General features: G+C 46.5%; 1 protein-coding gene across 7 annotated transcripts in view; it reads right to left on the minus strand.

Moving 5' to 3' along the window:
• Window positions 1-25,194, minus strand: part of MROH7 (maestro heat like repeat family member 7) — a 55,101-nt gene that overhangs the window by 16,193 nt on the left and 13,714 nt on the right. For 5 of the 7 annotated variants that reach the window (XM_070786481.1, XM_070786477.1, XM_070786480.1 and 2 more), the window contains exons 4-15: window positions 16,110-16,201; window positions 14,880-14,963; window positions 13,908-13,987; window positions 13,477-13,606; window positions 11,334-11,429; window positions 10,585-10,689; window positions 10,237-10,372; window positions 7,169-7,281; window positions 6,588-6,764; window positions 6,088-6,242; window positions 3,553-3,745; window positions 1,143-1,333 (exon numbers count right to left, since the gene is read on the minus strand). In XM_070786481.1, the coding sequence (XP_070642582.1) occupies window positions 1,143-1,333; window positions 3,553-3,745; window positions 6,088-6,242; window positions 6,588-6,764; window positions 7,169-7,281; window positions 10,237-10,372; window positions 10,585-10,689; window positions 11,334-11,429; window positions 13,477-13,606; window positions 13,908-13,987; window positions 14,880-14,963; window positions 16,110-16,201 (1,552 nt within the window). Of the gene's footprint in view, window positions 1-1,142; window positions 1,334-3,552; window positions 3,746-6,087; window positions 6,243-6,587; window positions 6,765-7,168; window positions 7,282-10,236; window positions 10,373-10,584; window positions 10,690-11,333; window positions 11,430-13,476; window positions 13,607-13,907; window positions 13,988-14,860; window positions 14,964-16,109; window positions 16,202-25,194 lie in introns of all 7 variants that reach the window. The other 2 variants (XM_070786478.1, XM_070786479.1) reach the window with 2 other exon arrangements.

Genomic DNA, 25,194 nt, shown 5'->3' on the forward strand with positions numbered 1-25,194 from the left:
CAAGCCAGACCTTAATATATAAAGAGCTCTTACAAATAAATAAGAAAAATTCCCAAAAGTCCTGTATACAATTAGGCAAAGAACAAGAACAGTTGCTCACAGAAAAGGAAATAGAAATGGCATTTAAACTCAACCACATTCATAGTAAGATAAATGCAATCTAAAATTACAGCAAAAAAACATTTTTTTTTTCAACTTTCAGATTGGCAAAGATGAGACTGTGATGGCAAAGTTGTGGGGAAATGAAGTGTCATATACTACTGGCAAGCTGGGTGCTTTAGGAGGTACTTCATCTCCTTTCACTCACTGATCAAGAACTTTTCCCACCATATCTTCCTGTTCCATCATAATGGTTAAACACAGAAACCTTTTAATGCACCCATTCTACTTTCCGGAATTCATCCTATGTGTACAGTCACACGTAAATATCAAGACATATAAACAGCCTCACTCATGGCAGCGTTGCTTGTAAAAGACTGTGAAGCACCTAAATCGAGAGGATCCTGGTTAAGTGAATGGTGGTAGATTATAACCTACACAGAGGGATATTATGCGGCTGTTAAAAATAATGAGGCAGCTCTGTGTGTGATGATCTCAAAGACACAGTATATAATAAAAGCAGAAATATGTAACTGTGTAAGGTTCACTACCACGGGTGTGAAAGCAGAGAATGAAAACACATTGGCTTAGCTCTGCATCAACCCCGACCGAAGGGCAGGAAAGAACCCAGTTCTTATGAAAGAAAACTGGGGTAGAGAGAGGAACAGAGACTGTTTTACCGTCTTTGAAGATTTTTACTCATGCGCCTATATTAACTGTTCCAATTAACAAATGAAAATCAAATAGTTCAGCCTTGGTTATAAATCTAATACAAATTATATCTCTAGGGAGGGAAGAGAAAAAATGAAATGGTGATCTCCTTGGAGAAGGCTGATTCCTTCTTGCCATCCAGCCCTAAGCAGAGAACATGTACAGCAGATGTTCACAAATAGCTCTTGAACACGACTGGCTCTGTCTCATAAAAGTGCACTTCTGTTTTCTTTTGTAGCTGCGGAGCTAATTTCTACCAATCAATTGCCCTAAAGACTTTCATAACAGCCTTGCTGGTGGCTGTCCCTCTGCCGGGGACAGCAGGAACATACCGTACAGGGATGAAGCCAGGGGTCTGGGCATCTTTCTTGGCATCCTTGCGGGAAGCCACGCGGCCGGGCAGGCTGAGGCCAATGTGGTAATGGACCTGAATGAGCAGGGCCAGGAGCAGCTGTGGATAGATGCGCCTCACACGGCCCATGCAGCTGTTGACGGACAGGAGCTCACACAGGCCGCTGGCTGCCTGGAGGTGGAGGGGAAGCTGGTGAGACGTCGCCACCCACCATCCCAGCACTCCTGACTGGGCCTGGGCTGATTCTCTAGGAGGCTGGTCCTCGATCTTTGCTCTTCTCTGGCCCTACATGGGCAAGACCAGATCCCCCACCACTGCATCCAGGGCCTCTGGGTGAGCCCTGCCCCAGAACAATCACAGTGACCCTTTGCTGTTGACACAGCCCTGAAAGAATCATGGTGGAAGGATTTCTTCCCACATTTATGAGGTAGAGTCTTGACCCCACTGTGCAGGGCAGGAGACAAGATCAGAGGTGTGAAGGGACTTGCAAGGATACCCAGCCCCTCGGGGCAGAGCTGAGGCTTGAACCCAGGTTTTCAGATTACAGGAGCCCTGCCTCTTACTGGTTCATAACATCAGTGCCTGGTCGGTGAGGTGGGGTATCAGTTGCCTCTTTGTTGGCGACTGTTAAAACTAGACTTCCCTCACTGTCTCCTCTGAGTGACTTGAGAATATGCCAACATAGTAATCAGAGGAGTGTGTGATGCCCAAACCAAGGATGGAATGGGCACTGGTGTCCTAGTCATAGAACTCAGTGCTGGGGGAGAGAGGCAGAGAGATCCAGAGGTAAAGTATGGGATTCAGGGGCAGGAGATCTGAGTTTTAGTCCTGGCACCACCACTCAGTAGCTGTGTGACCTTAGATGAGACATGGAATGTCTCTGAGCATCAGTATCTTCCTGTGTTAAGGGATAATACCACCCGCTCCTCTATCCACCATGTCTCTGTTCATTGGCTTTCCTCTACCAGATTGTCTTGCTCTCTGCTGAATCCCCAGAAACTGCTGAGTATGCCTGGTACATAGTAGGTGCTTAATGTTTGTTGAATAAATAAATCAACCCAACAAAAAAAATTTTTGAGGGTCTACTGTATGCGCTGAATTCAGGCATCTCATAGATTAATCAAATGACCCACTCTATACACACACACTATTGTTAGATCACAACTGGGGTGAACTCTTCCAAGATAAAGTATGTGATGTGTATGTGCTTAGTCACTCAGTCATGTCCAGCTCTTTGTGACCCAGTGGACTATAGCCCACCAGGCTCTTCTGTCCATGGGATTTCCCAGGCAAGAATACTGGAATAGGTTGCCATTTCCTTCTCCAGGGGATCTTCCTGACCCAGGGATTGAACCCACATCTCCTGCATTGGTAGGCAGATTCTTTACCACTGAACCACCTGGGAAAGAAAATATAGTATGCACAGATTTGATCTGGTCAGAGAGGGCTTCCCTGAGGAGGTGGATAGCTTAAGAAATAAGGGATGAGAAGAAGCTAACTTGGCGGACAGAAATCTAGGTAGATAAAACAGCGTGTGCAAAGGCCCTGTGACAGAAGATAGCACAGTGATTAAGACCTGACAAAGAATAACGAGGTTGGAGCCATGCAAGCAAGAGGAGCACACAGTATAGTGAGGCCAGCGAGGGTTGCGGGGCCTAGCAGCACCAGCAGGAGCTCTGTGTTATCCTCAAGGGCAATGGGAAGCCATAGAGAGAGTTGAGAAGAGCAGATGTGCACTTCTCAAAGATTTTCTTAGCTGTGATACAGATTGGAAGGGCTGGAGTGGAAGCAGGGAGGTGAATGGGGTATTATCCAGCTGGCTAGGACCAGGGTGGTGGTGACAGAGCCAGAGAGAAATCTGTCTGTCCACTCAGCGCCCTTCCCACATCAGAGCCCGTTGCCTCCGTGTTCCCAGGGCCAACCTCTGAGAGTGGCAGCAGATGCGCTTAGACATTTTATGTCTCTAAAAAGAATAAATGAGTTACCTCGTTTAATTTTCATAACTGCCATACAAGGTAGATATTATTTCTATTTACAGATGCAGAGACTGAGCCTCAGAGAGGTGAAGTAACTTGCTCAGGTTACAAAATAGTAACAGAGCAAGGCCAGTTCTCAGCCTAAGGTGTGTGAGTCCCAGGTCATTCAGTGCCCACTATTCCAGGCTGCCATGGTCACTGTAAGTAGCAGCAGGATGGTGCTGCTGGTGGTCTGGTGGATCACAAACAAGAGCCCGGGGACAGACTTGCTCAAGGCCACCCACTTAGCTCCGGGCAGAGCCAGGCAGTAGAAGATGGGTGTGCAGAGCTCAGCGAGAGCAGGAGGAGGACGTGTTGGGGCAGTGATGGGGCTGCTGGGCAGGGGAGGAAGTGGGCAGGAGGAGAGCTCCTCACCGCCAGGGGCACGATGGAGGCCCGGCCCTTCTTGGTCACGGGCTTCTCCTTCAGGCTGGTCAGGAGCAGGTCCAGGAGGTCTCGGACGTCACAGCTGGGCTTGCGCAGTATTAGCTGTCTCCACATCTCTGCTCCATTGCTGACAGGCCAAGAGTAGGGACGGTTAGTGGGGACAAGGGCAGTGGGGCCAACCCTGCCGCCGAATTATTTTGGGAGGGAGAAGGGAAGATGCCTTTGAAATCGCATCCATGAGTGTGCCGAAAAATTTCTTGAATAATCTAAGAAGCCTGGGGCTAACAATGATCAAAAGCCCTACTCAGGTACTTTGCCAGGTGTTTTGCATACAAGTTATGACTTCAGCAAATATCGAGCATCTGCTATCTGCCAGCAGACATGAGCAAGATATTCAAGAAACTCAGGGTCACTGAGTTCTTACAGGGCCCCTCACAGTGGATTGTCAGTCTCATTTTACAGATGCAGAGTGAAGGCTCAGAGAGGTAAAATCACCGATCCAAGACTACACAGCTAATGAGCTACAGAGTCCAGAAGTGACCAGGTCTGATGACTCCAATGCCTGTTCCTGTTCCTCTATGCCTAGGGGCCCTTTGGGGCCTGGGTCTTGCATTTGTCACATAACATCAAGGAGCTCCCACTCCTGACCCTTAGAAAGCTATACACCAGGGACTTCCCTGATGGTCCAGTGGTTAAGAATCCGCCTGCCAATGCAGGGGACATGGGTTTGATCCTTGCGTTTTGGGAAGATGCTGCATGCCGCAAGGCAACTAAGTCCGTGTGCCAGAACTAGAGAGTAGCCCCGCTCACCACAACTAGAGAAAGCCTGGGAGCAGCAACGAAGACCCAGTGCAGCCAAAAATAAAAAAAAAAAATAACAAAAAAATTAAAACAAAAAAGAAGGTGGTATACCAGTCAGGGAAAAGCATCTGGATTAACCCGCACCAGGCTATAGGTTCTATCCTGGGGAGGTGAAAAGTGCTGACAGCCCAGGGCACTAAAGGGTTAACAAACACCTTCCACCACCACCCCCACCCCGCAATCTGGTTAAGAGTTGAACCTTCCATTAACTTTCCAGCTCTGTTCCCCTGGAAACTTGATAAAGATAGTATGTCAACTATGTTGCTAGGCAACATTGCTTATGGTAAAAATGACCCAATTGGTAAATTGTGTCTGGGTGAAAAAGAACTGCAAATGAACTCTAAGGACCACTGGGGACGCTGCGGCACTGAGCTTCTCAGGGTGCAGCGACTCTTGTGACTGGGCTTGTCCCTGTGAGAATCTGGGAGGCAAAGTCCACAGAGTCATTATAAGAGACTCGAGTTCCTTTAAAGCCCAAGCCACTTAAGCCAGGGTAGCACCTACATCTTTCAACTGGGAGGCCCAGGGCCAATACTAGGATGAGGAAAGTGAGGCATCCAGGGCACTACATTTAAGGAGGTCCTCACTCTCAGGCATGCACAGGAGTGGCATTTGCGAGCGAGGCCTCCTTAAATCTCATCCCAGCTCTGTCTAATCCTCCTGCACAGGCTGCTGTAAGGATACCGCCCTGTCCTACATCCTCCTGAAGTAACTGAAGTCAGATGTGGTCCTGGCAGTCTTGAGTCTGAATGTTTAGTGGCTCTAAGAAGAAAATTCCCTGGCTTGCAGTGAAGCCAGAAAGGGTTAAATTCTTCCGGGTGGGAGATGGGAGTGTGTCCCTCCTGCACTGCTCTCCCTGGTTTCTGTGAATGACACCAGGTCTCCTGGTTAGAAGTGCACCCCACTTGCACAGTTCTGCATAATTCTTTTCCATTCACTCTCAACCAACTGCCTTAAGACGTGGATCACACACTTCTGCCTTGTTTTCATTCAGAGGTGTGGGAGCATTTCCTGGGCCAGGAGCCTGGAGCAGCCAGATTTGTCTCTCTTGCCCACAAGCTGATCACCATCTGGCCACAGTCCCCTCTGCCATCAGACCAGAGCTCCCTGAAGGCTGACAACATGGAGCACAGGGCATGCACTCAGCATGACCGGCTGCTTTACTGATCATGCCCACCCATTCGGGGTGAGAATGTGGGTGTTATTTTCTCCTTTTACATATGGGGAAAAACTGAAGCCCAGAGAGAGCAACAAAGCTACCCAAGACCACACAGCATCTGGAGGCAGAGTTAGGAACAACATTCAGTTCTTTTTCCCATGGCATCATTGAAGAGCTCTGGGCTTGGGGTTGGTCAGATCTGAGTTTAGGTCCTCATTCTGCTGCTTATTCAGTAGGTTCCTAAGGCTAGAAACTTTCCATAAGCCTCAGTTTCCTTATCTGTAGAATGGGGTTATTATACTTGTGAGAGAACAAATAAATGTGCAGCACAGACACCTGGCAGGAAGGGCTTAGGGTTGTCATAAGCAACATAGATCATGGAAGAGGGACCACTGGGAGGGCGAGGGACTCCCCTGGGTAGAAGGAGGGATTCCCAGTCCCGGAATAGGGGGCTGTATCAACTCTCTGAGAGGCAGTGGCTGGAAGCACCCATCACTTGGTACCTGTCCAGTGGGAGGGGACACATGAGCAGGGCGACGACGACCTCGGTCATGAAGGAGCTGGCCAGGAGAGAGACGGGCAGCAGAGCCACCTCGCGGGCCCGCGGCTCCTGGATGTGGCTCAGGTGCGCATAGATGCCATGCATGATTTCTGGGATCTGGGGCACAGCCAGACCACCAGGGAGCAGGCAGAGGGCCAAGCGGAGAAGCCAAGGCGGGATACGGGAGCAGGGAGATGGGAGGAGGGAGAAGAGGGCGATGAGGAAGAGGAGGGCACAGAGGGGAGAAGTGGGGAGACAGGCAGGCAGAGCGCCTGCCCCTTCCCTGGAGACAGCTTGTCTTCACTGCCCTCCCGCACCCCTCACCAGACAGTTGAGCTCTTGGGGGCTGATAAGCAAGTTGAGAGCATCTAGAATTCATTCACCACCCACCCAGCCATACCTGCAGGATTAGCGAGCCCTGTGGGGTCTCCCAGCCCAGCCCCTGCCCCCAGGGGGCCTTACCACCTCCAGCGCCCTGTGTCGGTACCACTCCAGCACCGAGCTGAGCGTGACCTCTGAGGCTAGCTGCATCATCTCCCCCAAGTCCTTCTCCCGAGCCTCAGAGCCACCTTTCAGCCCTTCCAAGGCTGCTAGCAGCAGGTCCTTTACCTGCTGGGGCCCCAGGAAATCTCCGAATTCCTGAAACAAAGGCAGAGAGATCCTGACACACGTGGGCAGACCCGGGGTGAGACCTGCATCAATGCACAAATGCCGCCAGACATGGGCAGAGGTCAGCAAAGGGACCACATACTTGGTTAATCATTGAGTGTCAAACCCTTTGATGAACTGTGACAAAAAGAGGGGGTAACATGACCCCTGCCCCCTCAGAACTGGGTGCCACATACTATGGCACAGACCAGAGGGGTGGGGAGCCCACAGGATGGACCTATGTGGTTGAGGAAGGCATGTAAAGGAATATAAAAGCGATTGAGCCTGGAGGGCTGGAAGGAGAGGAGGCGGCACTGGAGAAGGCTGGTGCTGCCCTTCCTCCCTCGTCCCCATCCCCCAGGAAGGCCCAGGGCTAGTGGGTAGCAGGTGGTCACCGCAATCACACGAAGAATATTCTGGCATGGGCTGACAGGGTTGTAGGGCCCCAGGAAACGCTTGTTGCTCTCATACAGCTCCTTCTTATTGGTCTCTTCCTTATCTCTGGCTCCTGCAAAACAAGAACATTTTCAGTGAGACCTAACTACCTATTTTGTTTCTTAACTTTTTGCTAAACATGGATGTCAAATGTGCATAAATCATAGGTAACCAGCATGATAAATCTTCTTGATGAGCACATCCAGGTAGCTCTCACTCAAGTCAAGAAACAGAACACAGTCAACAACCCCAGATGGCCCTCCCATGCCCCTGTTTCAGGCCGTAATCCCCCTCCCCCACTCCTATTCTGACTTCTAAATCCACAGATTAGAGCTCCTTGCTGTTGGACATCATATAAATGGACTCCTTCTCTATGTTATCCTTTATGTCTTGCTTTCACTCAACATTTATGTGGGTGAGATTCACCCACATTGTTGCAAGCCGCGTGGGTTCATTCATTCCCAGGGCTGTACAACTTTACACAGTATGAATATACTACCATTTACTGGTCTACTGTTCTACTTCAGATAGATATTTGGGTTGTTTCCAGCTATCATACATAGTATTGATATGAATGTTCTATTATATCTAGTCCATGCCTTTTGTAGGCATGTAGCTAGAAGCAGAGGCTTCCCAGGTGGCTCAGTAGTAAAGATTCCACCTGCCAATACAGAAGACATGGGTTCAATCCCTGGGTCGGGAAGATCCCCTGGAGAAGGAAAGGGCAATACACCCCAGCATTCTTGCCTGGGAAATCCCACGGACAGAGGAGCCTGGCGGGCTACAGTCCACCGGGTCTCAAAAGGGTCAGACACGACCTAGCAACTAAACAACAACAGCAGCAACAAGCTAAAAGTGAAATCGTGTCCCAAGGTGGGTAGAAGTTCTGCCTTAGAGGATATCGCCAAGAGTTCTCCACGGTGGGGCCCAGTTATGCTCCCACCAGCAGTGTGTGAGAGTTCAGTGGCTTCACATCTCGCCAGTGAATTTTCTCTACCACTTTTGCTGGGTGTGTCGCCACACCTCTTTTTAAACTGCAATTGCCTTACCGCTGGTATTCCCAACCTCCCTTTTCTATTTTTTTCTGCTTTCTTCGATACTCATCATCATCTGACTTACTATATATATTACTTGTTTATTTTGTTCATTGTGTTCTGACAACAAGAAGATAAGCTCAACAGGAGGACTACTGAATTAACATTTTTTTTCCCTTCTGTGTCCCCAGTGCCTAGAATAGTACCTGCAAATGGGAGATCCTTATTTTCTGCTGAAGGAAACACATTTTAGGCACATTTCCCGAGTCTTATGGTGGTCCTACCTGGATTCCTCAGCATGTACAAGATACAAGACATGGGCATGAGGAAGGGTCATTGAGGCAGAATAGCATACAGACCAAGCAAGCAGGTTGTCTGCAAAAGGAAGGAGCTTGAGGCCTGATATCAGAGCTTGGTATCAGGCTAAATCGCTTCAGTCACGTCCAATTCTTTGTGATCTCATGGACGTAGCCCATCAGGCTCTTCTGTCCATAGGATTCTCCAGGCAGGAATATTGGAGTGGATTGTCATGCCCTCCCTCCAGGAGTTCTTCCAGACCTAGAGACTGAACCCATATCTCCTGTATCTCCTGCGTTGGCAGGTGGGTTCTTTATCACTAGCACTAACTGTGGGGCCTAGCATCAAGCAGACCAAGGTTCAGATCCTAGCTTTGCTGCTTCCTACAGTCCAGAGACCTGGATAAATCACTCCTTGAGACTCTAACAGTGGGAATTTGTCCTTAGAGTCACCACATAAAATACAAAATACCCAGTTAAATCTGAATTTCCGATAAACCAGTAATTTTAGCAAAAGTATGTCTTAAATATACCAAAAGGTATTTACTGTTTTTCTGAAATTTGTATTTAACTGAGTGTCCTATATTTTTATTTGCTAAATCTGGCAATACCAATTGAGTGTATACTATTCCTGTCCCCAAGACTGAACATTAACATGACTTATATCACCTTTATCCGTCACTCAGAAGATATACGTGGCTCTTGGGCAGAAGGGGAAGTCTCCTAGGGACTAAATCTTTGCCCCAGATGCTAGAGAACAAGAAGAGAAGGGATACCATATAGATCCCAAAAGACTGAAACTAATAAGATGGGGAGGGATGGCCCATAATGTGTGGAATGAGCTGGTCATTTTACACATATGATCTCATTTAATCTTCCAAAAAGCCTGTGGTTTGCATCCTACTGTGTCCTTTTTACAAATGAGGAAACCCAGGCCTCAACAAGAAAAGTACTTGCCTGAATTTGTACAGCCAGGAAGGGCCAGAGCTAGGTCTGGTACCCACCAGGTCACTCTGCTTCCAGAGCCAGAGGACTTTAAACAATGGGCCAAGGTCCCTTGGTTTGGAGCAGAGCTGGGACTCTGGGGAAAGGGGGAGGCAAGTAACAGTCAATAGTGCACGCCTCTAGGGGCAGTGAGTGCCAGCTGGGTTTCTGTGTCAGCCCTTACCATATCACTCTCTTCCCACAGCTGTTTCAGAGATGTTCTCCCACCTACAGGTTTTAGCCACTCCAGATTCCAAGACAGGACCTGTTCTTTGTTTACTCATCTGATACATGTTCACTGAGCACCCACCGTGTGCCAGGCCCAGGGCGAGATCTTGGGCACACCATGGTGAAGGAGACACAGACTCAAATGAACTATAGACTAACAGGGGAGACAGACCGAAACCCAGGACACTGGGGCTATCATTCCTGGCTGCACGTGGTGGCATGGGAGTGTGAAGATGAGAATCACAAACTAAACCAGGAAGGAAAAGAAGAGGCTTGTATAGAAGCATTGCTTAAATCAAAATGTGTTTGTCACCTCTGTCTCCTAGTTCTGTGGGGACTAAACTTCACGCTAATTTCCAGACCCCTTTGAACTTTGCGTTGGTCTTGTCCATCTCCCACCAGTGCCTTGTTGCCAAGGGTCCACTCAATTCCTAGGCTGAGTACCTGCTCAAAAGCCTTGTGTTAGACGCACTCCAAAGGGCTTACGTTTTTGAAGCTCCAAGATGGTGTAGAGGATGGTAATGCCGTCCAGAGCCTCATGGCCAATCTCCTCATCAGGATCCCCGATGCGAATGATGAGCCTCCCCAGAAGAAGCCCCAGTGCCGGGAATCCCGAGGACATCTGTTTGTGTCATAATCTTAGGGATTGAGACTTATAGGTTCAATAATGCTATACAGTAAATGGTGAACAGAGCTAGATGGCCTGGCCTGGAGAGCTGAATCCTCTGAGGAGTGAGGACCACCTAGGAATGTCTGGGCAGATGCATGGGCTCCCTCAGAGCCGAGAACATTCTCCCTAGCAGTCCTCCCCTCCCCACTCCCAGAGCCACTCACAAGGAAAGGCGGGGTCAGAAGTGCGTGGTTCAACACAGAGACATTGCTTTTCACAGCCCTTGCTCTCTCGTGGGCCTTCCCAGAGTTCATCCAGGGCCCCAGAGGCTGTGGGGAGAAGGGTAAGACTCAGAGCTATGAGCCGGATGCTAGCCTCTGCCCCACTGGATGGGCAGGCCAGCCTTCACCAATTATCAGGAAGCTTCTGAGGAAGAGCATCAAGGCAACCCACCACAGCCCTCCTCCTCTTCTTAGAGCATAGGGACACATGGGGTCCAGAAGCTGAGGACAGAACTGGAAGACCAGAGGGAGGACAGAGGTCAATGGGAGAGAGAAGAAAGGTGGAGAGTCTTGAAGATAGGAGAGAGACATAAGGACAAGAATTTAGAAAGCAAGGATATGGGGGCAGCTATCGCAGGAGTTGCAGGAGTATGGGGGAGAGGGAGAGGGTGAAGAAGGAGTTTGGGACACGACCTGTGAGAGGGGCTGCTGCTGCTGCTGCTAAGTCTCTTCAGTCGTGTCCAACTATGTGAGACCCCACCAGGCTCCCCCATCCCTGGGATTCTCCAGGCAATAACACTGGAGTGGGTTGCCATTTCCTTCTCTAGTGAGAGGGGCAGGGAAGCAGAAATCTGGCACAAGATTACATCCTGAAGTCAAATCACTCTTTCTGGGTCCAGACCCCCAGCCCCAGTTCTCCTGAGTCGATTCCCCATCCTCCTCCACCCTTCTTCTCCTCCCTGCCCCCACACCTCCAAGATGCTCTTCAGCCCTGCAGGAGTGGGGTCCTCAACAAAGAGGGCATTGAGAAGTGTCTGCAGGGCATCCAAGGTCTGACAGTAAAGTATCTGTGAACAGGAAGAGGACCAAGTCACTAGGGAGCCTCTGGGGCAGACCCCAACCCTGGGCAATTCCTGATGTGGGTCAGGGGAGGGCTTGTACTCAAGCCCAAGAATGCTGCTTTCTGGTCCCACCATGTGAGACTAAACTTGACGTGTGATATTGGGCAACTGGCTTCCCCTCCATGGGTTACAGGTTCTTTATGGAGAAACTGGTAATTATTATCCGTGAACTTCTTAGCTTACAAGGGCAAGAAGCAGAGGCCCAGGAAGAATCTACTGAGAATTACAGAGAATCTACCACAGGCCAGGTGATTGCCTCATGACTGGCACAACCCTATCACTTTGTCCTCAAAGTGTTTTTCTCATTGTGCAAATGAGGAGATGTTCTTTAAAAATTATTTATTTATTTGGCCGTGCCTGGTCTTAGCTGTGGCATGCGGGATCTTTATTTCTTTAGTTGCAGCATGTGGGATCTAGTTCCCCAAGCAGGGATTGAACCCCAGCCCTCTGCATTGGGAACTCACTGGGAAGAGACACTTGTCCAAGGTCATAAAACCAAAGTTTCAATTCATGAGGAACATGAGAAGATGGGTGGGAAAATGCTCAAGAACCATGAGGGCTAGATCAATGGACAACCAGCCCTACTTGTGTTATTGTCTCCAAGGAAGTGTTCTGATTCTTTTTAAAATTACCACTCCTAGATCCAAATAGATTTTCTAAGTTGCCCCTTCCAGGAGTCAGCTCTCTCCTCCCCAGTTGTTTGTTCCTTCCCCAGTCACACCACAGTCCTGAAATTGTCTTAGGAGGGTGCAGGCATGACACCTACACAAGGCTAAGGGGTGTCTTTGAGGCCCTCTCTCCCTGCCTCTCTTCTTCCCATCATCTCCACATCTTCCTTCCAGGTCATCTCTTTCCAGGCTTCCTGAGTCTGAGCACACCAGGCTTACACCACAACCACCACGGAAGCCTTGTTCACCAACTCCCTCCTCCTACCTGCCCATCTGCAGTCCATCACCGTGCAGCACTGACCTCTGCTGGCCTGGCCTGGTACTACAAGAAGGCTGCAGGCTCTGTTCCTACCCATCCCTGCCTCCCCTTTGGGTCTCCTCTCAAGTGCACCACCTCCAAGACTCAGAGCCATCACGCTGTGGCTAGTCTGGCTCCAACTGCTCTCTCACCTCACCCTCTGGACTCCAGCCACTCTGCCTCCTTATCATCCTTGCAGTCATCATGTTCTTTCCATCCTCAGGCTGCTGCACAGGCCGTTCCCTCGGCCTCTCACGCTCTTCCTTCTGCCACTCCCTTCAGCTAGTTAACTCTTCTAAACCTCTCGCCTCTAGCATTACGACCTCTGAACCCCAACACGGTCAGGTTCCCTCCATTTCAGGCTCAAAATAGTACCATGTACTTCTTGCTTGCACCAAGTACTGTTGTAATTCTGCATTTATTTGCATGATACTTTGAGAATCTGCCCCTCAGCCCTACAGTATCTCAGCCCTGTACTTCTGGATTAGGTATTAGTTAAAATTTGCTGGGTAAAAGGATGTATGCATGTGCCTCACCCAGAGCTGAAATCTCTCTCCCTAACCTCCCCCACTGACCCCATTCCACATGAAGGGTCTCCTCTGATCACTCTTCCAGGGACCATCCTGCAGGGGGTTGAAGGTTCTCATGAGAGCCCCTTAAGGTTCCACTTCCAGGCCTCAACCCAAACTTGCCCAATCCTCAGGCCTTTTCTTCCTAATCCTGGCCACCTCTTAAGCCACGCCAACATCTGCCAACATCCTTCTCATGGGGCAGAGCCCAAAGTAGACAATGCTTCAGATGAGGGATCCTTTATTCCACAGACTCACTCATTCACCAAATATTTATTAAGTGCCTGCTCGGGCCAGGAGAAGGGAGGTGAATTGCCCAAGCTCCTCAAGTAGGAGGTCAAAGATTCCAATCTACCTCTCATAATGCCCTTCCTCTCCCTGCTGGGAGTCCAGGGACGTGCCTCCCTCTGAGGACACCAGTCAGCCCCAAGGCCCTGCTTGGGAGGGCCCTGCCTCACCTGTAAGGCATCTGCCTTGGCCTGGTCTTTCTCCTGCATGGCCTGAATGGTAGGCAGGGAGAACACACTCTTCACACACGTGTTCACCAGCTCCGACCGTTCCTGCAAACCCAGGACAGGCTGGGAATGACTGGGGAAGAGACAGAAAGTGAGGGCATGGAGTGAGGGGGCACCTGAGGCTGGAGGCTGGAAGTGAAGGGTGCAGGGCTGGGACAAGGGCTGAGATTCAGATCCACAGAAGGGCAAAATGAGGTAGGGAGGAGGATGGTGGTGGCGTACAAGTCAGATAGCCCCAGCAGGGCCTGGGCAAGGGGAAGGGAAAAGGCCTGGGACTAGGAAAGGGCCACGCACAGCAGAGAGGCCTCTGAAGATATAGGCAGAGGCTGAGGGTTGGGAAAGGGGCTGAGGGCTGGGAAAGGGGCCGAGGTCACCTCAGCTGGGTCAGGGTCTCCATGGCCTGCTGACGGACGGAACTCGTGAGAGAATCCAGCGGCTCCTCCTGGATCTGCTTCTGGATGGGGGACATGGAGGTATCAGTGAGGGGGGCAGGCCACCACAGACCACCAGCACTGCAGCCACTCAGGGAATGGGGCCACTCTTCAGCCTGGGCCGGCTCCACTCCCTGCCTGGGCTCCAGTGAAGGGAGCCAGCTGACTGCTCTAACCCGGTCCAGAGCCCCCAGTTCAAGGCCTTCAGAACGGGCCTGACCTGCTACACACATGCAGGGCTCAGCAAGAACTGTTTCAGCAGCCCTGTAGTAGGGAAGTCTAAACCATGGACTGGCCCCCAAACACCGTGCATGACCCTTGAAAGTGGTCCAGTTTAATTCCGGTTACTTCTTACTTTTGATCTAACACCAACGCCCAGTAGGTGCTCAATTAATGTTAATTAAATGAAAGTATCAGAGGCACGGATTTTTTTTCTCTCTTTATAGCTAACTATTGATATAATTCTGGAAACTTCAGTGACTATCCCAGCCCAGACACTCTGGTGGATAACTGAGAAGTGACTGCATTTAGCTGAGAAAAAGAAAGTTCCTTCAGAAGTTCCCCCATCAGAAGAACTATGGGGGGAAATAACACATAAAATAATAATGACTGCTCCCGGGGGCCTAAGATTTTACAGGGAACTAACCTTTGGGTTGTGTCCTCCATTGACACAGGTTTTTTATCACAGTCACTTGTGAGATATTAAGAGTGAGTCTTAGAGAAAGGAAGTGACTTGGCCAAGCTCCCTCAAGGTAGGCGGGGGGCAGTTCAGGGTGGAGCTGAGACCCAGGCCCAAGTATCTGTGCCTTGATGTCCTCTGCCCACCCCACCCCAACCCCGCCTCATCAGTGGGTAGACTTGGGTCTTCTGCCCCCCACCACCCTGATGCCACAGACCCGCAAGCTGCATACGCACCATCATCTTCTTCATCAGGGTCTTCTTCTCTTCTTCCTTGTCCAGCACACTCTGGCTCTTCTGGAGGCTGAGGGCACTCCCGACCTCAGGGGCAGTAGAGGGCGAAACCACAGGGTGAGAGCCACGCGGAGCCCAGCCCCGGGACTGCCCTTACACCCCGTCTTTGCACCTGCCACCTGCGGTCAAGCTGCCTGTTCCTCCCCAGCTGCCAGCCCCCAGCATCAGCTCAAGAGACGTGAGAAACCGCAAGGGAACTCGGGGTGGGGAGGGTGGTAAAGATTTGAGAAGATGGTGGTGGCAGCAGGTTGAGGATAATCCCTGGAGGTCAGGTTTGGGGGAAGACCAGATATCAGGTTCAGATTGTAAAGCACCTGTCCACTAAGGAAGAAGAGGCAGGAGCTGGTGGGACAGAAAGGGTTCCAACACCTCAAGTTGAAATGCCATCGTTAGTGATACCTCGTGAGGGCCTTCTAGCATCTACCCTTTGTAAGGACACCCAGTAGTCGGATTACGGCATTCTGCTACCGGAGAGGGAATACATTAACCAATGTCCCATTAATCTATTAGTTCTCTTTATCTTAAGGTAGAAGAAGAAAAAAAACATGAAAGAGACAAAATATATAGTAAAGAAAGCAAAACAAGTGTATCTGATGGGCAGTGTGGTGGTTTAAAGATGCTACAAGTTCTTTCCCATTCCACCTGGCCAGAAGACAGGTTGTATGGCCTGGCCTGGGCAGGGGCCCTGCTCCAGACGCTGTCTGCCAACTAGGCTCACTCACATTCCATGTGTTACACTCACTACCAGCCTGTCCAGTCTTCTTCCACTGGCCCTCACCAAATCATGAAGATGCTGGCTTTCTCTGGCCTCCCAAGGCCTGCTACATGGCCAAGACCCAGGCTGGGTCCTGAAAAGGGTCATTCCCCTTTTAGAGACCTTCACAATTCATTCAGTTGTTTAAAAAAAAAAAAAAAAAACTGTTATCAAGCACTTAGGACGTGCCAGGCACTGCTCTAGATTCTAGGAATACTGCTGAGAATAAGACAGACAAAACTCCCTGATTTATGGAGAATGAATCCCAGTGTGAGAGACTGACAAGAAATAAGATAAACTAATAAAGCCATAGAGCAGAGAAGAGTCTGGCAGAGAAATGCTGAGGGTGGAGTGTGAGGTGGAGGGAGAGGGCATCCCAGGAAATAGGTGGCAGGGAGGTGGTTTGGCAGGAAGCATACCAGAGCCATTTTGCCGCGATCATTTCTCTGCCCTGGCACCTCCACCAGGCATGACGCTGCTTCATCGAAGGCTCCTGCATGTCGCAGTTCCACTGAGGAAAGAAGAGGGAGGGTAAAGATACAGTGCAGCAGAATCCCATCTCCCCTTCCCCATGGGGCTCCTCCAAGCCTTACTTTCCCAGCAGCCAGACTGGGCCCCTATCACTAAAACCTTTCAGGGGCACCCCGTGTCCCAGAGCATAAGGCTCGCATCCTTATTAGCGCCTTCAAGGCCCTGCCGGGTCAGTCTCCCCTGCCCACCTCCGCAGCTCACTTTCCCCTACTCTCCCCTCACTCACCATGCTTCCACCACGCTGGCCTCCTTCCAGGCCCAGCAGGCTTTGCTCTCAGGCCTTTGCACAAGCTCTTTTCCTCTACCTGGGCCTCTGCTTTCACACCCCCTTGCCCAGGTAGAGGACAAGGTCTGCTTGCCCGCCACTCCTCAGAGCGGCCTCCCCTGACCTTCAGAGTAACGGAGGGCCCACTGTGATCCTGTCGTGCATCATCCGGTTCTCTTCTCTTGGTTGTTATCACATTTTATAATTAAACTCTTACTTGTTATAGTATTGGTTGGCCAAAAGTTCATTCAGCTTTTCCCATAACATCTTACGAAAAAACCTGAATGAATCTTTCAGCCAACCTAATAGATAATTGCTATTTTGTTAGCCCCACAATTCCTCATCTTTCTTTTGGTGGCAAAGCCTCTGTGTTCCCTGCGGGCTATTCATTTCATATAGGTAGGTGAAGCTACAAGGCCCACCCATCACCCCTCTTCAAATAAGGATGGGCTTTATTCTTAAAATCAGTATAATATTATAAATCAACTAGACTTCAATAAACACAAAAATGAATAAAGGTGGATCTGGAAACCATGCTTGCTCAGTAAGAGATTCCCATGCCCCCAGCCACAGTGATTGGTCCAGGTGTGGGCACTTGGCTGAGCAGGGCCCATAGAGTCCTTGACTTAAGGCAGTGAGGGGAAGCCCAAGGAGAGAGACCCTGGAGCTTCAGGGACATCTTGGTCACCAACCTCCGGGGGCTACTGGAGGATGGAGTCAACAGTGGGAAGCAGAGACATCTCAGTGGTAGTGAATACAGCTAGCACTAAAACCTTGGCTTCTTCTAAGCACCTTTGTCCACTAAAGGGAACAAAGAGGAGAATGAGGTGATTCTAGGACTCGGGCAGAGAAAGTGCAGGTGAATCTGAGACATCTTGTACCAGAAAACAAGGAAATAAGCCCAAAAACTGTGAGGATATGTCAAAAAGACGTAAAAGCTTGCTCAAAGAGTATTCCTTGGTCAAACAGGGGAAAGCTTCAGTATCACAATAAATGATGGTAACGACAGATTATATAGTCTATCAAGTAAACTAAGAAATGATAAGTCCATGCTAATATAAAAAAAAGAAATAACTAAATTGAAAAGTTTGATGAGAAATGGGATATTTACATAGTTTCAAAAGATCTCTCTAGTATTTTTTGCATATTTATGACAAAGGGGTAAATAATGACTTTATAGTGGAAAACCTTGGCAGCAACCATTGAACTCAAGTGATCAAAGTGAACCAGTAATGGAACAAATCAAAATCATACACCACCAGATAGAATGCAGCGAGAAAAACCCAGCATCATGTCTATGCTATTCCCACCAAAGATGCATGACATGAATCCGATCATGAGAAAACATCAGACAAGCCCCAAATTAGGCAAATCTTATAAAACAGCTGGCCTATGATCTTCCAAAATATCAAGGGCGTGACAGTCAAGGAAGATCTGATGGCTGAGGGAAACGAAACAGATGAGACAGAAAAGTACAATGAATGATTCTGACCTGGATCCTTTTTTAATAAAGGGTATTTCCGGGACAATTGGTTACATTTGAATGGAGCCTAAGGATTGGATGGTAGCAGTGTATCAGTGTTAATTTCCTGATTTTGATGGTTGATTTTTATCCTTTTTTATAAGAAACACATGCAAATTCAAGATTGACAGGGTATCATTTAGCAACTTATCAATTCAGAAAAACATTTTATACTGTACTTTCAACTTTTCTGCAAGTTTTTTATTATTTCAAATTTTTAAAAGAATGATGGATAAATAGAGGCATTTTCAGTAAAAATGGAAAGAGTTTGCATCAGCAGAGCTCACTAAAGCAAAAGGGTATACTTCAGCCAAAAGGAAATTAATCCCAGATGAAGGTCTGAGATGCAATAAGCAAATGAAAAAAAAAAAAAAAAAAAGAGGTTAATATTTGGGTAAATATAAGAACATTAACTGCATAAAATAATAATAATGTTCATAGAGTAAAGAAAAGATAAAATTAACATACATTACCAGGAGAGCATATAAATGGGAAAGCAGGCGTTAAATGAGGTTTACATGTTTAAATCATCTGGGAGGAAGATAAATGCATTGACTAGTTTGGACGTTGTGATTAATTAAATATACACATTGTAGCTTCTAGAGAATCAGTAACAGACTTTAAACAGTATATAAGTTCCACACAAATAAGGAAGAAAAGAGGGAGGAAAAGCAACCCAAAAACCAGAAAAGGAGAAAAAAAGAAATATAGAGCAAGCAGAATAAAGAATACGATTACTAGTCAACTATAGGCCAATTAAAAATTAAAAAATTTTTAACTATGCATAATTATATTAAATATAAATGAACTATGGGTTGGAAACAGTATTATCTAATTCACTTTTTTGATCTAGATGCCATTTCGCTTTTTGTTTATTTATTCATTTTTGGCTGTGCTGGGTCTTTGTGGCTGCACGGGCTTTTCTCTAGTTGTGGCGAGCAGGAGCTCCTCTCTAGGTGCAGTGCACGGGCTTCTTATTGCGACGGCTTCTCTTCTTGCTGAGCACAGGCTCTAGGAGCATGGGCTTCAGTAGCTGTAGCGTCTGAGCTCAGTAGTTGCGGCTCCCCGGCTCTAGAGCACAGGCTCAGTAGTTGTGGTGCACAGGCTTAGTTGCTCTGAAGCATGTGGGATCTTCCCAGATCAGGAATCCAACTCCTTTCTCCTGCATTGGCAAGTGGATTCTATACCACTGAGCCATAGGGAAGCCCCAGAAACATATTATATAGAAGACAATGCTACATAAATTGATTTGTAGATTCAATGAAATTTCAGTGAAAAATCTAACAGATTTATATTAAGTTTTATGGAAATTGACAAGCTGTTTCTAGAATTAAAATGGAAAAGTAAAGCACCTAGAATAGACAATCCTGACAAAGTGGAGGAGTCTCACTACTAAATATAAAGGACTTACTCTAAAACACGGTAATTAAAGGCAATGGTTAAGGATAGGCAAACGAAGGAATAGAAAGAGTCCAAAAATAAACCTACACATACACAGTCAGTTGATTTTCCTCAAGGTAACACTGCAATTCAGAAAGAATGAAGGGATGGAGCCAAAGCAAAAACAATACCCAGCTGTGGATATGACTGGTGACAGAAGCAAGGTCCGATGCTGTAAAGAGCAATATTGCATAGGAACCTGGAATGTCAGGTCCATGAATCAAGGCAAATTGGAAGTGGTCAAACAAGAAGTGGCAAGAGTAAATGTCGACATTCTAGGAATCAGCAAACTGAAATGGACTGGAATGGGTGAATTTAACTCAAATGACCATTATATCTACTACTGCGGGCAGGAATCCCTCAGAAGAAATGGAGTAGCCATCATGGTCACCAAAAGAGTCTGAAATGCAGTACTTGGATGCAATCTCAAAAACAACAGAATGATCTCTGTTCATTTCCAAGGCAAACCATTCAATATCACAGTAATCCAAGTCTATGCCCCAACCAGTAATGCTGAAGAAGCTGAAGTTGAACGGTTCTATAAAGACCTACAAGACCTTTTAGAACTAACACCCCAAAAAGATGTCCTTTTCATTATAGGGGACTGGAATGCAAAAGTAGGAAGTCAAGAAACACCTGGAATAACAGGCAAATTTGGCCTTGGAATACGGAATGAAGCAGGGCAAAGACTAATAGAGTTTTGCTAAGAAAATGCAGTGGTCATAGCAAACACCCTCTTCCAACAACACAACACATGTCTATACATGGACATCACCAGATGGTCAACACCGAAATCAGATTGATTATATTCTTTGCAGCCAAAGATGGAGAAGCTCTACACAGTCAGCAAAAACAAGACCAGGAGCTGACTGTGGCTCAGATCATGTACTCCTTATTGCCAAATTCAGACTTAAATTGAAGAAAGTAGGGAAAACCACTAGACCATTCAGGTATGACCTAAATCAAATCCCTTATGATTATACAGTGGAAGTGAGAAATAGATTTAAGGGCCTAGATCTGATAGATAGAGTGCCTGATGAACTATGGAATGAGGTTCGTGACATTGTACAGGAGACAGGGATTAAGACCATCCCCATAGAAAAGAAATGCAAAAAACCAAAACGGCTGTCTGGGGAGGCCTTACAAATAGCTGTGAAAAGAAGAGAAGTGAAAAGCAAAGGAGAAAAGGAAAGATATAAACATCTGAAGGCAGAGTTCCAAAGAATAGCAAGAAGAGATAAGAAAGCCTTCTTCAGCGATCAATGCAAAGAAATAGAGGAAAACAACAGAATGGGAAAGACTAGAGATTTCTTCAAGAAAATCAGAGATACCAAAGGAACATTTCATGCAAAGATGAGCACGATAAAGGACAGAAATGGTATGGACCTAAGAGAAGCAGAAGATATTAAGAAGAGATGGCAAGAATACACAGAAGAACTGTACAAAAAAGATCTTCACGACCCAAATAATCACGATGGTGTGATCACTGACCTAGAGCCAGACATCCTGGAATGTGAAGTCAAATGGGCCTTAGAAAGCATCACTACGAACAAAGCTAGTGGAGGTGATGGAATTTCAGTTGAGCTATTCCAAATCCTGAAAGACGACGCTGTGAAAGTGCTTCACTCAATATGCCAGCAAATTTGGAAAACTCAGCAATGGCCACAGGACTGGAAAAGGTCAGTTTTCATTCCAATCCCAAAGAAAGGCAATGCCAAAGAATGTTCCAACTACCGCACAATTGCACTCATCTCACACGCTAGTAAAGTAATGCTCAAAATTCTCCAAGCCAGGCTTCAGCAATATGTGAACCGTGAACTTCCAGATGTTCAAGCTGGTTTTAGAAAAGGCAGAGGAACCAGAGACCAAATTGCCAACATCCGCTGGATCATGGAAAAAGCAAGAGAGTTCGAGAAAAACATCTATTTCTGCTTTATTGACTATGCCAAAGCCTTTGACTGTGTGTATCACAATAAACTATGGAAAATTCTGAAAGAGATGGGAATACCAGACCACCTGATCTGCCTCTTGAGAAATCCATATGCAGGTCAGGAAGCAACAGTTAGAACTGGACATGGAACAACAGACTGGTTCCAAATAGGAAAAGGAGTTCGTCAAGGCTGTATATTGTCACCCTGTTTATTTAACTTACATGCAGAGTACATCATGAGAAACGCTGGACTGGAAGAAACACAAGCTGGAATCAAGATTGCCGGGAGAAATATCAAGAACCTCAGATATGCAGATGACACCACCCTTATGGCAGAAAGTGAAGAGGAACTCAAAAGCCTCTTGATGAAAGTGAAAGAGGAGAGTGAAAAAGTTGGCTTAAAGCTCAACATTCAGAAAACGAAGATCATGGCATCCAGTCCCACCACTTCATGGGAAATAGATGGGGAAACAGTGGAAACAGTGTCAGACTTTATTTTTGTGGGCTCCAAAATGACTGCAGATGGTGACTGCAGCCATGAAATTAAAAGACGCTTACTCCTTAGAAGGAAAGTTATGACCAACCTAGATAGCATATTCAAAAGCAGAGACATTACTTTGCCAATAAAGGTCCGTCTAGTCAAGGCTATGGTTTTTCCTGTGGTCATGTATGGATGTGAGAGTTGGACTGTGAAGAAAGTTGAGCTCCAAAGAATTGATGCTTTTGAACTGTGGTGTTGGAGAAGACTCTTGAGAGTCCCTTGGACTGCAAGAAGATCCAACCAGTCCATTCTGAAGGAGATCAGCCCTGGGATTTCTTTGGAAGGAATGATGCTAAAGCTGAAACTCCAGTACTTTGGCCACCTCATGTGAAGAGTTGACTCAATGGAAAAGACTCTGATGCTGGGAGGGATTGGGGGTGGGAGGAGAAGGGGAGGACAGAGGATGAGATGGCTGGATGGCATCACTGACTCGATGGACGTGAGTCTGAGTGAACTCTAGGAGTTGGTGATGGACAGGGAGGCTAGGTGTGCTGCGATTCATGGAGTCACAAAGAGTCGGACACGACTGAGGGACTGATCTGATGTGATCTGAACACTGCAATTCAGTGGGGGAAATTATGGTTTTTTTCAATAAATGGTCCAGAGCAATTAGATACTCACATGGGGGGGAAATGAGCCTTTTAAGTCCCTCTCTCAAATTGTTTCCCAAAATTAATGCATAATGCATTATAAATTTAATGTGAAAGACAAAATGGTAAAACTTATGGAGGAAAATATAACACTATTTTCATAACCTTTGCATACACATATCAGGATTATATAAAGAAGTTCCACAAACCAATAAGAAAAAGACAACACAAATTTTTTAAATGAACAGAAGACTTGAACAGGCACTTCATTATAAAGGATATACAAATTGACAATAACCATATTGAAAGATGCTTAACATCAGTAATCATCAAAAAATGCCATTGTAAATCACATGGAAATGGCATTAGATACCCACCAGAATGGCTAACATTTTAAAAACTGCCTACCAAATGTCTGTGAGGATGTTGAGCAATTGGAAGTCTCACATGTGAGAGGGTAAATTAATTCAACCACTTTGAAAACTTTGCAGTATCTATTAAAGCTGGACATGTGTTTTGCTATGACCCAGAAATTCTTCTTCTAGATGAAAAAGAGTTATCTTTGCACTAACATGTACAAAAGGGTTCAAAGTAACTTTATTCATATTATCCAAAAAGTAGAAAAATTCCAGTGTCCATCAGAATGAATCAACAAATTGTGGTAAGTTCATAAGATAGAATACTCCAGAATAATAAAAAGAATCAGCTGTGACACATGCAACTGTGGATGAATCCGCTAGACATAATGTTGGGCTAAAGAAGCCAGAATCAAAACAGTATAAACAACGGTAGTTATTGATAGAAAGTTAAAAAACAGACAAAACTAGTCTATGGTGATACAAATCTGAAGAATTGTTCCTTCTGTGACTGTTGATAACTGAGGGTAATCTTGACCCCTATTTGCCATTTGGCAATGTCTGAAGACATCTTTTGTTGTCACAACTTGTGTGGGAGGATGTTCCTACTAGTATCTTCTGCAGAGTCTAGGGATGCATCTTACATGTGTAGAACAGCCCCAATACACCCACACCCACACAACAAAGATCTGTCTAACACAAAATATCAGTAGTGCCAAGACTGAGAAACCCTACGCAAAGAGCCAACGCATTGGAAAAGACTTTGATGCTGGGAAAGATTGAAGGCAAAAGGAGAAGGGGATGGCAGAGAATGAGATGGTTAGATAGCATCACTGACTCAATGGACGTGAATCTGAGCAAACTCCAAGAGATAGTGAAGGACAGGGAAGCCTGGCACGTTGCAGCCCATGACTTAGCAACTGAACAATGAACAACCCCAGGAGAAGGGGAATTGGTTGGAAAGGATCACAAGGGAAGGTTCTGGGATGCCGATAAAGATCTGGGTCTTGATCTGGGTGGGATTTACCAGTGTGTTTATGTATGTAAATATTCATCAAGCTGTACACTTAAGATTAGTAGTTCACTTTACATCATGTTATATATCTTGGAAAACTTTTTAAAGGACAAATACAGTTTGAAAATACATTGTTTTTAAAAATACAAACAGATAAAATTATCCTACTGAAACACAAAGATTGATCCTAAATAGCCAAAACAATCTTGAAAAAGAACAAAGTTGGTAGACTCCTATTTCCTCCTTTCAAACTTACTACAAAGCTGTAGAAACCAGAACAGTGTGTTACTGGCATAAAGACAGACATAAAGACCAATGGGATAAACAGAAATAAATCCTTATATATATGGTCAATTGATTTTTGACAAAGATGCCAAGACCTTTCAGTGGAAAAAGAATGCTCTTTTCAATACATAGTGTTAAAAAAACTAGATATCCACATGCAAAAGAATGATGTTGGACCCCTTCCTCACACTGTACACAAAAATTAACTCAAAAATTAAACTTAAAAGCTAAAACTATAAAACTCTTAGAAGAGAACATAGGGAGAAATCTTCATGACATTGGATATGGCAATAATTTCTCTTATTTTTCAGACTACAGAATCATTCCATTTTATTCAGCTCAAAAAATACAATTCTTTTCTTTTTTACATGTTGTTTGTTTTTATTACTTTAGGGAAGAAATCTTTTTTTTAAGAAATTTTTATTTATTTATATTTTATTTAAATATTTATTCAGTTCAGTCGCTCAGTCGTGTCCGATTCCTTGCGACCCCATGAATCTCAGCATGCCAGGCCTCCCTGTCCATCACCAACTCCCAGAGTTCACTCAGACTCATGTCCATCGAGTCAGTGATGCCATCCAGCCATCTCATCCTCTGTTGTCCCCTTCTCCTCCCACCCCCAATCCCTCCCAGCATCAGAGTCTTTTCCAATGAGTCAACTCTTCACATGAGGTGGCCAAAGTACTGGAGTTTCAGCTTTAGCATCATTCCTTCCAAAGAAATCCCAGGGCTGATCTCCTTCAGAATGGACTGGTTGGATCTCCTTGCAGTCCAAGGGACTCTCAAGAGTCTTCTCCAACACCACAGTTCAAAAGCATCAATTCTTTGGAGCTCAACTTTCTTCACAGTCCAACTCTCACATCCATACATGACCACAGGAAAAACCATAGCCTTGACTAGACGAACCTTTTTTGGCAAAATAATGTCTCTGCTTTTGAATATGCTATCTAGGTTGGTCATAACTTTCCTTCCAAGGAGTAAGCGTTTTTTAATTTCATGGCTGCAGTCACCATCTGCAGTCATTTTGGA

Source organism: Bos indicus, chromosome 3 (assembly GCF_029378745.1).
Source record: "Bos indicus isolate NIAB-ARS_2022 breed Sahiwal x Tharparkar chromosome 3, NIAB-ARS_B.indTharparkar_mat_pri_1.0, whole genome shotgun sequence".
Classification (NCBI taxonomy): domain Eukaryota; kingdom Metazoa; phylum Chordata; class Mammalia; order Artiodactyla; family Bovidae; genus Bos; species Bos indicus.